The sequence below is a fragment of the Electrophorus electricus genome, chromosome 3 (genome assembly GCF_013358815.1).
Source record: "Electrophorus electricus isolate fEleEle1 chromosome 3, fEleEle1.pri, whole genome shotgun sequence".
Classification (NCBI taxonomy): Eukaryota; Metazoa; Chordata; class Actinopteri; order Gymnotiformes; family Gymnotidae; genus Electrophorus; species Electrophorus electricus.
Window position 1 is genome coordinate 7897719 of NC_049537.1, and position 14715 is coordinate 7912433.

Genomic DNA, 14715 nt, shown 5'->3' on the forward strand with positions numbered 1-14715 from the left:
AAATGTTTCTAACAAAGTGGGTGGGGAATGGGATGGGAAATAATCTGATGTAATATCTAGGATGGGTGCGGTGCTGTGGTTTAGACCAGGCTGCAAAATAAGGGAAAACGCGGTGTAAATTCGATAATATTTAAATGCCAGGGACAGTAACAGGCTTAATATCACGTTATTCGTAATCACTGTCTATGTATTGACATGAGGTTCACCCAGGCGTAGCTAGACATTTCAACTGTACCCCCAGTTCAGGTTAAATTTAGGAAAGTAGAGCGTTTACGTTTAATTATGACTGCAAGTTAGCGACTACGTGTCACACTTGTGGTCGGCTCGATCACATGAATCAACTATGAGGAACTAATGAATTTGCACCAGATCTCTGTCATTGTTGAGATCAAAAACAGATGGAAATAAACTACATTTCACAATTTGGCCTTTCCTGATTACTGTAGACGTAAAGCGTGCAGTTCGCCAAGTCTTTAAACAAGCAGACACGTTGGAACATGACCATGCTATACCCTATTTACTTTGCCTAGCGGACTGTTGCAACACAGCATCTACAACTCGGAATATGACTAGTCTGGCTCCAAAACTCATTCTGCCTTCTCACTCCGCCCATGCTAGCGTTTGAAGGAAGTCAGAAAAGCTACCACATAAAAAGGAAGTAAAGACGCATAGGGGAGAAAGTTTGTGCTTGAGTCTTGAGCAAGAACAAGGCAAGATGGCTGAGGGTAAGCTTGGTACTAACCTTGGGGGCAACATAGGCGCTGGAGCTGGCATCCTGGCTAAACGTTTTCAGAAATCAATGAACAGGGCTCAAGAGAAGGTTTGTGACTGCTTTGGGTTATTTGGTGTGCCTTTTCATTGTCTCTGTATCTCAGTGATCACTTAATAATTTGTTCTAAATTACTTCATTGTAGTCATGAAGATAGCCATTCAAGACTATACCAAGGTTTAATGTATAGAGTAATTCATGTGTTTGTGTTTTCAGCTGTTGAAGTTTGGTTGAACATAAAGAATACTACTTCCTGCTATGACTTCCCCTCTCTCTCTCTCTCCTCTCTCTCTCTCTCTCTCTCTCTCTCTCTCTCTCTCTCTCTCTCTCTCTCTCGTAATGTTATTGTAATGGACCATAATTTCTGTCAGTACCAACTACAATTCAGCACTCATAAAATTGTTGGAAGTAACAAGAAAACAACAAAGTTATGGATGGAACATGTAGAGAGCTTCTGTGAAAAGGGTAGACTGAAGAACAGTTGCGATATGGCCTAGGGGATAATTTTAGCTGCAGTCTGTCCTTGTCCTTGATTTTTTTTTTTTTTAAACTGCAAAAAGGTTTCGCAACTCAAGAAGAGTCAGCAGTGTTCAGTATCAGTCTCAGAACGTATGGTCTTGTTATTGTACTTCTGTCTGAGTGCAATCTAAGTTTGAAGGTCTTCATGTTTGTGGCACAGGTTCTGCAGAAACTTGGGAAAACCATGGAGACGAAAGATGAACAGTTTGAGCTGTGTGCAGCTGATCTGAACAAGCAACAGGTAATGTTTGTGTATGCACACGTGTGCGTGTGTGTGTGTGTGTGTGTGTGTGTGTGTGTGTGTGTGTGTGTGTGTGTGCGTGCGTGCGCGCGGATGTGTGCACACAAGTGTGAACTGTGGGCTCCATGCAGTATATCTAAAGGAAAGCATTACTGTTCTGAATGCTTCCCGAAAACGTATAAGTTGTGTGCTCAAGTACAGCATGCAGGTTTGACATATACTCACATTCATACTTTGTGTTTTTCTGATTAAATACAAATTAAGCAGTTGATCATCTTTGGGTGCCTTGTGAGATTCATCACTGTGTCTTAAGTCTATATGTTCTCTGAAAACATGTGAACTACTTTTATGGCGCACTTGCACTAAACCCCCATGGGCCTTTCTGTAAGAATGACTAGGACCTTTTAATTAATTATGCATTGTTTCAAATTTATTTTACAATCCAAATAACTCAGTAAATGTCATATTTGATCATAATATTTGTGAATGTATAACAGGAAATGGCTCCACCCACAGTCAGAATGCACTTTTGCCACCCCTGACATTTATCACAGTTTGCTTTGTGGGTTAGAATGTTATTTTCTTTGCACTTGATTGAAGCCCCTTGTGTTAAAGTTTTTTTTTCTTGTTATTATTTACAGTATTGAAAGCCTAGCTGAAAAAAGACATTACAAAAAAATACTTCAGTGTACCAGAAGTATAGTTTTGCTTCTGGCCCAAATAGTTGTGGAGGGCTCTCTATCATTGTCTTTTTATATCCAAGTTGGGTAGCCATGTTTTGCAACACTGAACACCTTAATGTTCTCATTGCATCAGAACATGTGCTGAACCCACTCTTCTTTTTTTAGTGTCCATTTCTTTAAGACATTGTGATCATTAGTTGGTCTGTGATGATTCATACTGATGAAAACCTACAGGAACTGTCACCTAACAGAATTGACTGTTAACTCTCAGAATTCACAACACTGCACAGTCAACCTACTGGTATTTTATTAATTTTTTTTAAACACCAATTCTCCAAAACATATTTTGTCTGCAATTATAGAGGATGACGCAATACTTTTGGTAAGGTAGTCTACAAATACCTTCTTTACACTTGAGTGTTTTTAAACGGTCTTAACAGCCTTCTTAACAGTCTCCCAGATGCTATTAAAAAATGTGCATTGTTGTCCCTTACTGGGAAGGGGGTAGGTCATTAATTGGACATCCTCAGATCCTATACTAGCTAGCCAAGCATGGGAGTATTTAGATATGATGTGCACTGTCCTGCATAAATGTCAACATCTTTAATACTGCTGACCTTTTCCTGTACCTCTGTTTGGAGAAAGTAATTTCCAGAAACTGGCAGTTTTGAGAGCTGATTTTCATTTTATACAACCTGAAAAGATGCATACAGATAGTTCACGATGGCTGCCCACACCATTACACCTCACCGATCTTGCTTGTGACTGACTCAAAATGGTATCATATTCATTAGGTTATTTTCCAGCCACGTTTCACCTACCTAGTTCACTAATCTCATCTGTCTATAAAACCTTTTGAAAAAATAAAAATAAAATTATTAATGCATTCTAGGCCTGGTCTCGTAATCTCACCTAATTCTTCAAGTCTTTTGCAGATCATTGAAATATTTTCTCAGCATGATTTTTGCAATCATGGTGACTTATTAATAATGCTTTTGATTGCACATTGATTGCAACTTAGAAATTTTACAACTTGTTTTTTTCAGTATTAGATCTTTGTGGCTCCTTTTCTTTCTTTTTTTTACCTGCAATAAAAAGTTTCTTAATAATTAGGCACACCTGAATATATGCTATTTTTTACTTTCATTCACACCCTCTCATGATTCTACACAGTGGTTTTCTTTAGGCTGATATGGCTTAGAGTTGAAAAAATGTGCTTGTATTAGAATTATAAATTCTTTTCCAACTTGCCTAATAATTGTGCATGCTGCACTGTATAAGAGACAAAATGCAGAATTATACTATATATACACACCCACACACACCATGGCTTCCTGATGTAAATATATGCAATATATGAGCCATTTTATTAGAAATGCCTGCTTTTTGTAGGTACACCAGGTACACCCCTTTACCTCTGACATGCTTCACTGTCATGAACCATATTTGTGTAAATAAGTAGATGAATTACCTAGTCTGTGGTATCTATCATAATTTACTATAACTGGAATGTCATAATGTATGTATTACTGCATCTCTGTTTCTTTATATTATGCATTATTAGGTATGAACCCTACTGTCAAATGTTGCCCATGCCGGACTGATTTCCCTCTTGAGTCTGGTTTCTTCTAAAGTTTCTTCCTTATGTTGCTAAGGGGGTCCTGCCATGCAACTGTCACCTTTGAACTTCTCATTTGGGGTTCTAGACCTGGACAGTTCTCAATTCCTGTAAAAGCTGCTCTAAGGAAATATCTGTTTAAACTGAGCTTGAGATATATATATATATATATATATATATATATATATATATATATATATATATATATATATATATATATATATATATATATATAAAAAACCTTTAATTGAAATGTACAGCCATGCAGGTTGCTGTTCACTATCTTCTAGCTCTTCACTAGTGGTTTTCTGACCATAGGGCCAATGTTGGTTGAATATTTTTGGGTTGTGGTCCACACAATTCATCAGTGATGCTGATGTGTGGTGGTTTTTTGGGGGGTTTTTTTTAAATAAAAAGCTTAGTACTGCTGTGCCCAACACCGATACACCCATAGCCTTTTCACTCGCATTGCAGTGTCACTGCTTTGAGAGAGTGGCCCACCATCTATATCATATCCTGTGGTAAGATTTCTGTCAGCAGTGGTCCTGGCAACTGACCAGTGATGCACAGTGTAGAGAGAGTGGTTAAATTTGTTCATGGTGACAGTCTACAGTCTAGAATTTAACACCTACAAGTGCTCCTAAACCAGTGAGTGTTTCTAGTAAAGTTGATGCTGAGTATTAATATAATATTAATTTAAAAATTGTTTTTTTTCCACCAGATGGATGGTAACAGGCTATACAAGGATGTAAAGGCCTACCACAGTGCAGTCAAAGGTACCACCCCCTTTCTAAAGCTGTGGACATATTTAAAATCACAGTTGCTGTTACAAATGAAAAAGATGTGCACTTACAGTATTAACTGATTTTGTATGCTAGCAAGCTGTGCTTTACTTACTTTAGTTATTTTTTTACCTGGGACAATTTTCTTCATGTCCCCCCAAGCGCAATTTCAAATGTGAATGTGTCCAATGGATGTGTTATGGGTATGACACTCGAGGGAGAGACTATAAAGAAAACCTAGACACGTTTTCCACTTGGTCATGCCCCTGTTGCCTGTGTAGCCTCCATTCATTCACTGCTCAGTGTTTGGTTTATGTTTTCAGCTGGACAAGAACTTAAGAGTGAAAGCATTAATGTGCCTTTGCATTAGAGGAAGGGACTGGAAAAAATATCTCTGGGGATGTTTGTCCTTTTCAGCTCTGGCTAATGTGAATGTTGGCTATCAATAGTACACCCAGAATGCTCATTATGAAATCCTGCCTCTGCATGTTTAACAATGTGAGCCAGCCCTCACTTTATACTCATGGCCATTCTGTATGTGAAAATGCACCATCTTATATGATTCCAAACAGGAGATTAGAAATTTTATAACATGTCTGCAGCAAGTTAGAACGTACTTCTGATCTCACAGGAAACTGCTTGTTTTTTGATCCTTCAGTTGTAGGTGCAGTTTTCATGCAGAGCAGATGAGAAATTCAGTTCAGTTCAGAGTATACAAATAATTCAAGTCAGTAAGTGCTACATTATACCTATATGGCATGTCTCATTACCTGGAACTCCTTTGATAGCTACCATTTACTAAGCATTATAGCCCAAATCTAATCATTTTCCTAGCTACAAGCTGTTTAGCATACTTTAAACTTCTATAAAGTTATTGTTTCTTTAAGATAACATGAGACTAAAAATGAAGCAAAATCTATTAAAATATATAGTTACCTTAATTTCTATCCTAGATTAATCATGCTGGAACATTTTAGCCAGTCAAGCTCTTTCACATTTGATCTTATTTTATATGCTGCTTTTATATTTGTAGCATTGTATTTGATGTTGAGTGAAATGACCAGTCCGCTTAGGACAAAACATCTTAAAATTAAACTGGAAAAAAAAAGAAGAAAAAGCAAAGAAGACTGGCAATATACAAATAAACGTGTGAATATTCCTGATTTCTAGCAATGCATGAGTCATCTAAACGCTTGTCTCAGACTCTGAAAGATGTCTATGAGTCTGATTGGCAGGGTGTGGAAGACCTGTCTGCCATTATGGAGGTAAGTCAGTTTTCATAAATGTATCTGTATATTTCTCAGAAATTCATGAAATTAAACTTTGTACTTCCTTTCCCCTTTCAGAGTGAGGACCTGTTGTGGAATGATTATGAAGAGAAGTTAAGTGACCAGATCATTCGCACAATGGAGAACTATATCGGCCAGTTCCCAGATGTCAAAGTGAGTATGTGAGGTATAACCAGCTTCTATTTTGTCATTATTTTTTTGAGTGCCTATAAATTACAGAGACAGTTTCTCTGTTTATATATGAAAATATAATTGAACACACATTCATAGAAATTATGTTAACAAATTGATGCTAGTGATTTATAACACTTATTTATTTACAATAAAGTTTTTGTATAGTAAATGGACAGAGTCTATTCTTCAGGTTCTTGTAATGTTGAATTTCTGAAGAAATCTTAGAAACGGTTTGTTGGGTTCGATGAAAGGGGAGAGTTGTTGGACTCCCGCTTTCCAGGGAAGGCTAAATGTCCCATGTCCTTCTAGGAGCGAGTGGCTAAGCGTGGACGCAAGCTTGTCGATTACGACTCAGCACGCCACCATTTGGAGGCACTGCAAAATGCTAAGAAGAAGGATGAAGCCAAAGTAGTTAAAGTGAGTGATCATGTGTGACATTTTTGCCCTCTGTAAAATGCAACTGAGTAAAAACCTCATATATCAAGGATATGATAATGGGATTATTTGGATTTAATGGCTGCTGCTGTTCCTCAGGCAGAGGAGGAGTTCAACAAATCACAAAGTGTGTTTGAAGAGATTAATAAGGAACTACGGGAGGAGCTGCCTGTCCTCTATCAAAGGTCAGAATCCGAGCAGAGAGAAAGACAAGACCAGCAACAGCATGGTGCCACAGTACACCACAACAGCATACTGTTTGTGACTGTTCACAAACTGTTTGCAAGAGGTGCTCGCTGATTTAACAGCTATACTTTTATGCTGTGGTACCATATAAAAGCATATGGTGGGATGTGCTCACCACATGACAGAAATTCACCCAGAAATATTTTATGCGTGTATTCAAAGAGATTTTTGATTAATTAACCTCGCAACTTCTCTGCCCCAGAACACAGTCCTAATAATTGCTACAGTCACGACCTTGGATGCATAGGCACTGTGGTACAAAACACTCACACAAAGACACTCCCACAAATTCCTATCATTAGCTACACATGTGGTTTAGTGGTGGATGGTCCTGTCACAGTGTGACTGCTTTGGGTAGTAGGTTTTTAAGTATGACCGCTTGCTAAAAATCTACAGCTGTAACAGCTGGGGGCTGTAACAAGACGATGTGTTGTTCACTGCTTCTTTAATCATTGGCATTAGTGTGTAAATGTTGTGCTCTGTTTCTCTCTTTGTCCTCAGTCGCATTGGATGCTATGTGACAGTGTTTCAGAACATCTCAAACCTGCGGGATATCTTTTACAAAGAAATGAGTGTGGTAAGACAAGATATGTGTGCATAAAAGTGTGCTTGTGTCTGAGCCATCAGGAAATATTAATTAAGACCTACAGAAACATGCCCTCAGAATGATTGTTGCCTTTATACAGTTGTTATTTTAGTTATCTATTACTTTTTTCTCTGTATTGTTCCCTCTGGATTTGGTTTTGCTCCTAATTCTAAACAGAGATATGGCCTTATACATCAGTTTGTGCTTTGTAAACTAGTACCAGCCTTTTTTGGAAATTTTGGTGATTTTATTGTCATTTTGATGATCTATGAATTGAGTGCATCTGAGTTGTGATATTTCTTTTCCAGTTAAATCACGACATATATAATGTAATGATGAAACTTGAGACCCAGCACTCCACCAAAACATTTATCATCAAGGGCCTCAACAGGTACAAGTCTAAGCTTCAATAGCCTCGATTCTAGCTGGCGCTAGAAGCAGTTTATTATAATTATCTCCAGATTCTGTATAACTGCGATGCATATTCTTATGTGTGTTTCTTTGTGCTTTTCCCCAGCACTAAGTCCAAGAAAAGGAAATCTCTTACTATATCTGCACCAATTCCCTGTAATACTGCCTTTCCTGCTGGTCATCCAGCTCTGAGCAAATTCAGCATTCCTGATGAACTCTCAGACCCCACAGACTCCCACTCCCACCCTCCTCCAGCAAAGACTGAACACTCAATGACCGAAATGTCAGATTCAGATGACCTTAGCTCCACTGACAGTGGCCCCAGCACAACCAATACACAGTTAATGTTCTCAGAGGGGGAGGGCATTAAGCATGAATCAGCCAGTGAGAACACAAAAGAAACAGCTGCAAACGAATCGGTGCAATCAAACAATAAGGATCACCCAGGAAGCTCAGCTATGGGTGAACAAGATGAAGAGGAGCAGAGTGAGAGTGCCTCACCATGCGAGTATGGGGACACAGATGCATCAGCATCAGAGGACACACAGATGTCCCACTTGTCTGAATGTGGTGGTGTTGAGTCTGAACCTCCTCTGAATGAGAGCGGCCAAGCAGATCCAGAGCCTGATACTTGTTTGTTAGAATCTGCCAGCTCTCTGAACAAAAGTGGGAAAGAGGTGCGAGGGGCAGGAAACGGGGAGACAGATGAGAGTGGAAGAGAAAATGGTAAAACAAAAGAGTTAAAGAAAGAAAAACAGGTGGTCACAAGCCAAAACAATGAAGCTTCAAGCCCTCCTGGCTTTCTCTACAAGGTATGAGATTTTTTGTTTTTTAATCAAGATTATAAATACTGGTGATTTAGATTATTAGAACGTCTTTGTTTATTTAGGCTGTTGCTTTGGAGCACCAAGAGTCAGATGAAGGTGTTCTTCTGCTCTTCACTAAAGGAGATGTGCTCCTCATATTTGTTGACAATGAAGAGGAAACGGTAAGTGAGCAGTATTGTGAAGTGAGCAGTATTGTGAACAGTGCTGACATAATGTGCTGATGGACTTTTCTGAACAATACCTCCTTTTGAATTCAGCTTTTATAACACGTTGTGATTCTTTGGAAACTTTTTTTATTAGGGGAAAGTGCATTAAGAAAATTCTTATGTTTAAAGCCTGACCGTTTATAAAACATTGATCAAAAAACATTAAAACATTGATAAAGTCATTACAGAAAAGTGCTGTGGGCATGAATATGCCAGGCCTGCATTTGTTCTCTGCTCAAGTGCAATACAGAAAGGACCTTTTAGAAACTATAGCCCTGCAGTTGTGTAACAAAAGACCCCTATAGGACTAAACACATGCAGATTGAACATGTGGTTCCTACTCAGCAGTCCTAACTACATTACTCACTGCCTTTCGTTTTTGAAGCCTGACCTAGAGTGTTCACTAAACCTTGTAGGAACACTGCATAAAATGTTTTATGAAATATTGTCTGAATGCTCTGTTGCAGCCAGAGGGCTCTGTGTGGGGAGTGAGGGAGCAGGACTGGATCCAGTATAAAGACCTAACACTTCTTTCTGGCATTGTCGATGAAACCATGATCCAACGCATCGACTCTGACTAGGCCAAAACAACAACAATGAAGGTCACTTTTTACTGCTTCTTGACTCAACCCATAATTTGGCAGCATGGAGAAATGGTGCTCTAGCTCACTGTGCACTGGCCCTTGTGACCAAAGACAATGTGAATTTAATTTGGAATGTGTTCTGGGATCCCCCTTCATACGGCCTCGTTTCAGTGGTCAAGTTCACTTGTTCATCCAGCTTTTTTTTCTGGATTCCACAGGACCCTCATGTTAATTATATGGCTTGCGTCATGAACGTTACTTTCACTGGAGTCTTTGAGTGGTCAATACTAAAATAGAAACTGAATTTGTTTAAATAAAAGAAAAATAAGGAAAAAAAGAGGGGAGGAAAAAAAAGCTTTTTTGTCTTCACAGTAATTGCCACAAATCATTTACACTGACAATGTCAATGATTCCATTTACTCTTTTTAAAGTATATACATATATTTAATATATAGACATATTTCTAAAGCAATTTTCTTGTTCACTGATGAGTATATGTAAATGTAAGAGCTGGAGCTCTATCCCACTCGCTTCAAATATACTTCAGTCATTCATTCACTCAGTATTTAAGCGTGTATATGATTATACATACTATTCCACATGTGCTCCATGTGATATCCTGGAAACATTTCCTGATCTGTAATATCTATTGAAGTAAATGAAATATATAAGTTGTATGTTTTAAAATGTGTAATGCTTGTTTTGTGTTAAATAAAGATTAAGAGAAAACTAGTGTCTGATACTGAAATGCCACTTTTGACAGGTTCATCAATTTATTGCTACTTTTTTGGGCCATGTTAAATATTCATTGTCTTCATCATACCCATTGTACAAAATTCCAGTTCCACCAAAAACAACTGCAAAATGATAAGGATTTTTTTTTATTTATTTAATTTGTTTATTCTTGTATACCAGAAATTACTGAAATGGGTCTCCCCATTTTTAAATTTTATGTATTTATTTATTTATTTATTTATTCATTTTGGGAAGAAGAAATACAGCACTTACTCTATTTTCTTAAAGGGGAAGTTCAAATAACTTGAAATCCTAAACACGTATGGGACGATTTCTCGTCACATCAGACACTGTCATTAAGTACGATAACTAAGCAGGCAACTTAAATTCATTTCTTTAATTTTTTAAAAAGGCATTTTAAAAATACCTACTTTTCTACGTGATGGTCAACAAATTCCTGGTGTAATTCGGTCTATTTTCTTCTTGGTGCCTAGTATTGGGGCGATGGAGGCATGATAAATGACATGGAGGCGGTTTTTGATTGGATTAAAAAAAACTGGGAGCCGATTTTTTTTTGTCTCACTCACAACGCGTTCTCGTAATAGCAACAAGAAGTCCGCTGTCGTGGGCTGTAAATATGAGTTGAGAGCACGAAGCGTTCATTTCCACGTATTTCCCTTAACATTTTCCATGTGCAAAATGTGGCTGCAAGTCATCCAGCAACCTAAATTCAGCAATGTCACAAATATCGAGCTGATTTAAAATGCCCCCTTAATGAATTAAACATTTCACATATTTTCACCACCCAAACCTTTTGTTTTATGAGAGCATATTCCGTTCTTTAATGCTTCAAAATATGACCTCTCTCCATATAGATTCTACGGGGCTCTGCGCCCTCCTTCGTCGCAAATCAATTACAAATTACGAAAAACTTGCGCAAAACAAATCGGACAAAAATGAAAAGAGACAGAAAAGTTGTGATATAGGTCATTTTAGAAAGTTAAGATTACCTTTACTGTGTTTGTTTAATGTTAATGTTAGTTAGATAAAAATATTTTTGAGTTACTAGCACACAAATGTTACATTTTGCAATACGCTAATGAGTGACCAGACTGTCATATTTTGTAACTGGCTAGTTAGCTAACTTAAGCCTCCCTCTCAAAAATAACTAAGCTAGCTAACTAGCTAGGTACAGGTCCTGAGATGTGAGTCTCTGCAGCTCGAAGTAGCGGGCGTTTCCAAAGGACAGTGGGTGTGTCCAAAGGTGGGTGTGTTGACTAGGTGGAACCACGCGCGTAACTTTCGAAGTAACCTTTTGAAGTATCCGTTCTGACGTCATACAGAGGGGCCATAGAGAAGCCATTCCTCTCTGACGTCATCCATACGGAAGGACCATAGAGAATATAGTCCTCTACCAAATGTTGGGATAGTAAGCAGATAATCAGCAGCTTACCCAAAGCAAATTTTTACAAGGACATATTTAATACTGCAATTTGCAATTTCCTCTTGACAGTTTTAACTAGCATGCTACTAGTTATCCACCTGGGCTGATATCCCCCTTGACAGTATTAGATAGCATGCTACTATTTATCCAGTCGAGCTGGTCCCCCTTGACTTTATTAACCATAAATGGGTGTTCTAGCCAAAGGACTCAACTTTACCATATCACCTCAACAGCTGCCCATAGTAGACCTTATCACAGCCACAGAATCAGCAATCAATAAGGATTGATGGTCTGGCCTAATCTTAAGTAGAACAGTGCAAAAAAAAACAACCTTACAAACCTACCTTCCGGGAAGGCTATTACATACCTGAGCAAAGACCAAAGCATCACCATACTGCTATCAGCCAAGGGGATGTGCACTGTCCCTCATTATACAGAGGATTACCACACTAAAATCACCACACTCTTCAGTGACAATAACATTTACAAGATTTTGAGGAGAGACCCAATGAGCAGCTGCAAGATTATAGACTGCCTGCAAGAACTAGAAAAGGAAAATTGATTGCTAAATTTACTAATGCCTTTACCCTGGATGCTACACCCCACAAACATGGTCTTCGCAAAATACACAAGGAAGGAGCTCTACTCAGACCCATAGTCAGCAGTTTAAACTCAACCAGCTACAATGTTGCAAAACACTTTGCTACCATCTTAGTGCCACTTGTGGGAAACACTCCTCACTACATCAAAAACTCCACAGACTTCAGTAACAAGGTCCAAAAACTCAAACTGGCTTTGGATGAAACTATGGTGGGCTCCCCAATGTCACTTATTGTAGCCAACATCAAGAAGGAAGAGGTAGAAAGTAAAACTTGAGGTATGTAGATGACACCTGGGTAAAAATCAAAACCCAGGACATAGAGGCTTTTACAGAACGCATCAACTAAGTGGACAGAAACATCAAGTTCACCAGGGAGGATACAAAGGATAAAAGATTCAACAACACACACAGATCAGTAGCTACCCTTTGACTCCGATCACTCACTGGAACAGAAACTTGGGGTTATCAGGACCTTACACCACCAGGCATAGAGCACTCACAGGGACAAACGGAAAGGAAGAGGAACACACACATCAAGAGAACACTTAAAACATGTGGCTACCCCAAATGGGCCTTCGTCAAGGCAGCAAAGAGACAGAGGAACCTCAGACTTCAGCCAGTGAGGAACAGAATAACAAATGGGAAAAAAAACATTGTCATCCCATATGTGGCAGGTTTGTCTGAGAAACTTCTCCAAATATAACATCCCATTGCATTTCAGACCCAGCAACACCCTTAGACAAAAACTTGTTCTTCCCAAGCACAAAACACCCAAGCACAAACTAAACAACATTATATATGCTTATATGCAACATTATATATGCATTATATATGTGCATTGAGCAGTGTACAAATTTATGCACAGAAGAAACCAAACAACTACTGCAAAGGTGTATAGCCCAACTTAGGAGAGCCAGATCATCAGGACAGAACACAGCTGTACATCTGCATTTAAAGGAGAAGGGGCATTAGCTTCTAGAACTGAAGAAGGCTTTTGGGTGAGAGATGAAACATCTTCATGAATTAAAATTAAATGTTAATTCACATATGCTAATTAAAGGTAATGAAGATGTATCCTTGGGAGCTTTCGTATTTTTTTTATACTGAAAGTGAATGAAACATTTTGCTGTGGAGTTGGAATTCAGCACAACACTGGAAACCTTGTCTGACTCATTGTGTGACTGACAACACTGACAACAAAGGAGTACCCTTTTGGCACTTTTTGTCCTATAGGAGTAACCTTTTGGCATGCCCACATCACCTTTTGACACGCCCCACCTTTTGTTGAGCCCAAACTTGCAGTCTGCAACGTTTTGTAGGCTTTCATCAGTCCGAGGACTTACTTTTATGTTGGCTATTGCTATTTGGCTTAATTAATGTGTGTGAATTGTGATAATTGTATATTAATTGTTTTAATTGAATGTGCATGCATCCAATTTGCAGACCATTGGTATTTATTAAGATAAACATGTACTACTAATCAATATGGTTTTTACACAGTATTTGTGAATCTGGTGGAATGTCCATTTTACTTATAGTTTACTCTCAGTTTGAATGAATGAGGGCCATTAACATTAAAGTTTACATTTAATTATAACATTCACAGAAATAAAACAAAACAAAGCAGCATTTTCAAAAAGTATTGTTCACTCTATACCAATGTTAAGTCTCCTAGGAGATAAGAGACCTTTATTTTTGAGTTACCTTATTAAATCAAATTACCTGCATATATGTATCTCAAGTTCAAGTTCAAGTTTGGTTTATTTGTCACATACATAGTCATACACAGTATAACTCGCAGTGAAATGGTTTGAGAATGACCTGTGGGAAGAAGCTCCTCTTCAGTCTCTCTGTCTTGGTCATCAGGGAGTGAAAGCACTTCCCTGACCTCAACAGAGAGAAGAGTCTATTGTTGGGATGGGTGGGGTCCTTCACAATCCTCCTGGCCTTGGTCTGCCACCGCTTGTAATAGATGCTCTGCAGGTCAGGAAGTTCTGTATGAGTGATGCGCTCTGCTGAACGCACCACCCTTTGGAGTGCTTGTCTGTCCTGCTTGGTGCTGTTCCCAAACTAGACTGTGATGTTCCCCGTGAGGATGCTCTCGATAGTGCAGGTGTAGAAGTTCCACAGTACCTTGGAGGGCAGTCTGAAGTCTCTTAGCCGTCTGAGGTGGTAAAGATACTGACGAGCCTTCTTTGCCAGGGAGTTGGTGTGGCGAGACCAGGACAGGTCCTGCGAGATGTGAACACCAAGGTACCTGAAACTATCTATTCTCTCCACCGTGGTTCCACTAATCCTCACAGGTTGGTAGTGCCGCTCCTGCTTCTTGCTGCAATCCACGATCAGCTCCTTTGTGTTGCTGAGATTTAGGAGGAGATTATTTTCCTGGCACCAGTTTTCCAGGTGTTTAATCTCCTCCAGGTAGGCCCTCTCATCATTGTCCGAGATCAGGCCCATGACAACGGTATTGTCAGCAAACTTGACAATGATGGTGGAGCTGGAAGTGGCTGTGCAGTCGTAGGTGTACAGTGAGTAGAGCAGGGGGCTTAGGACACAAACCTGAGG

The 14715-nt window shown here is 38.9% G+C and overlaps 1 protein-coding gene across 1 annotated transcript; it reads left to right on the forward strand.

The window, feature by feature from the left end:
• The first annotated feature begins 659 nt into the window (after positions 1-659).
• On the forward strand, positions 660-10103 carry bin2b (bridging integrator 2b). The gene is made up of 12 exons (XM_027005639.2): positions 660-820; positions 1449-1529; positions 4552-4606; positions 5783-5877; positions 5959-6054; positions 6385-6492; positions 6610-6695; positions 7258-7333; positions 7651-7733; positions 7860-8565; positions 8643-8741; positions 9254-10103. The coding sequence occupies exons 1-12, from the start codon at positions 716-718 to the stop codon at positions 9365-9367; spliced, it is 1704 nt and encodes a 567-aa protein (XP_026861440.2). The 5' UTR covers positions 660-715; the 3' UTR covers positions 9368-10103.
• Positions 10104-14715: the final 4612 nt, after the last annotated feature.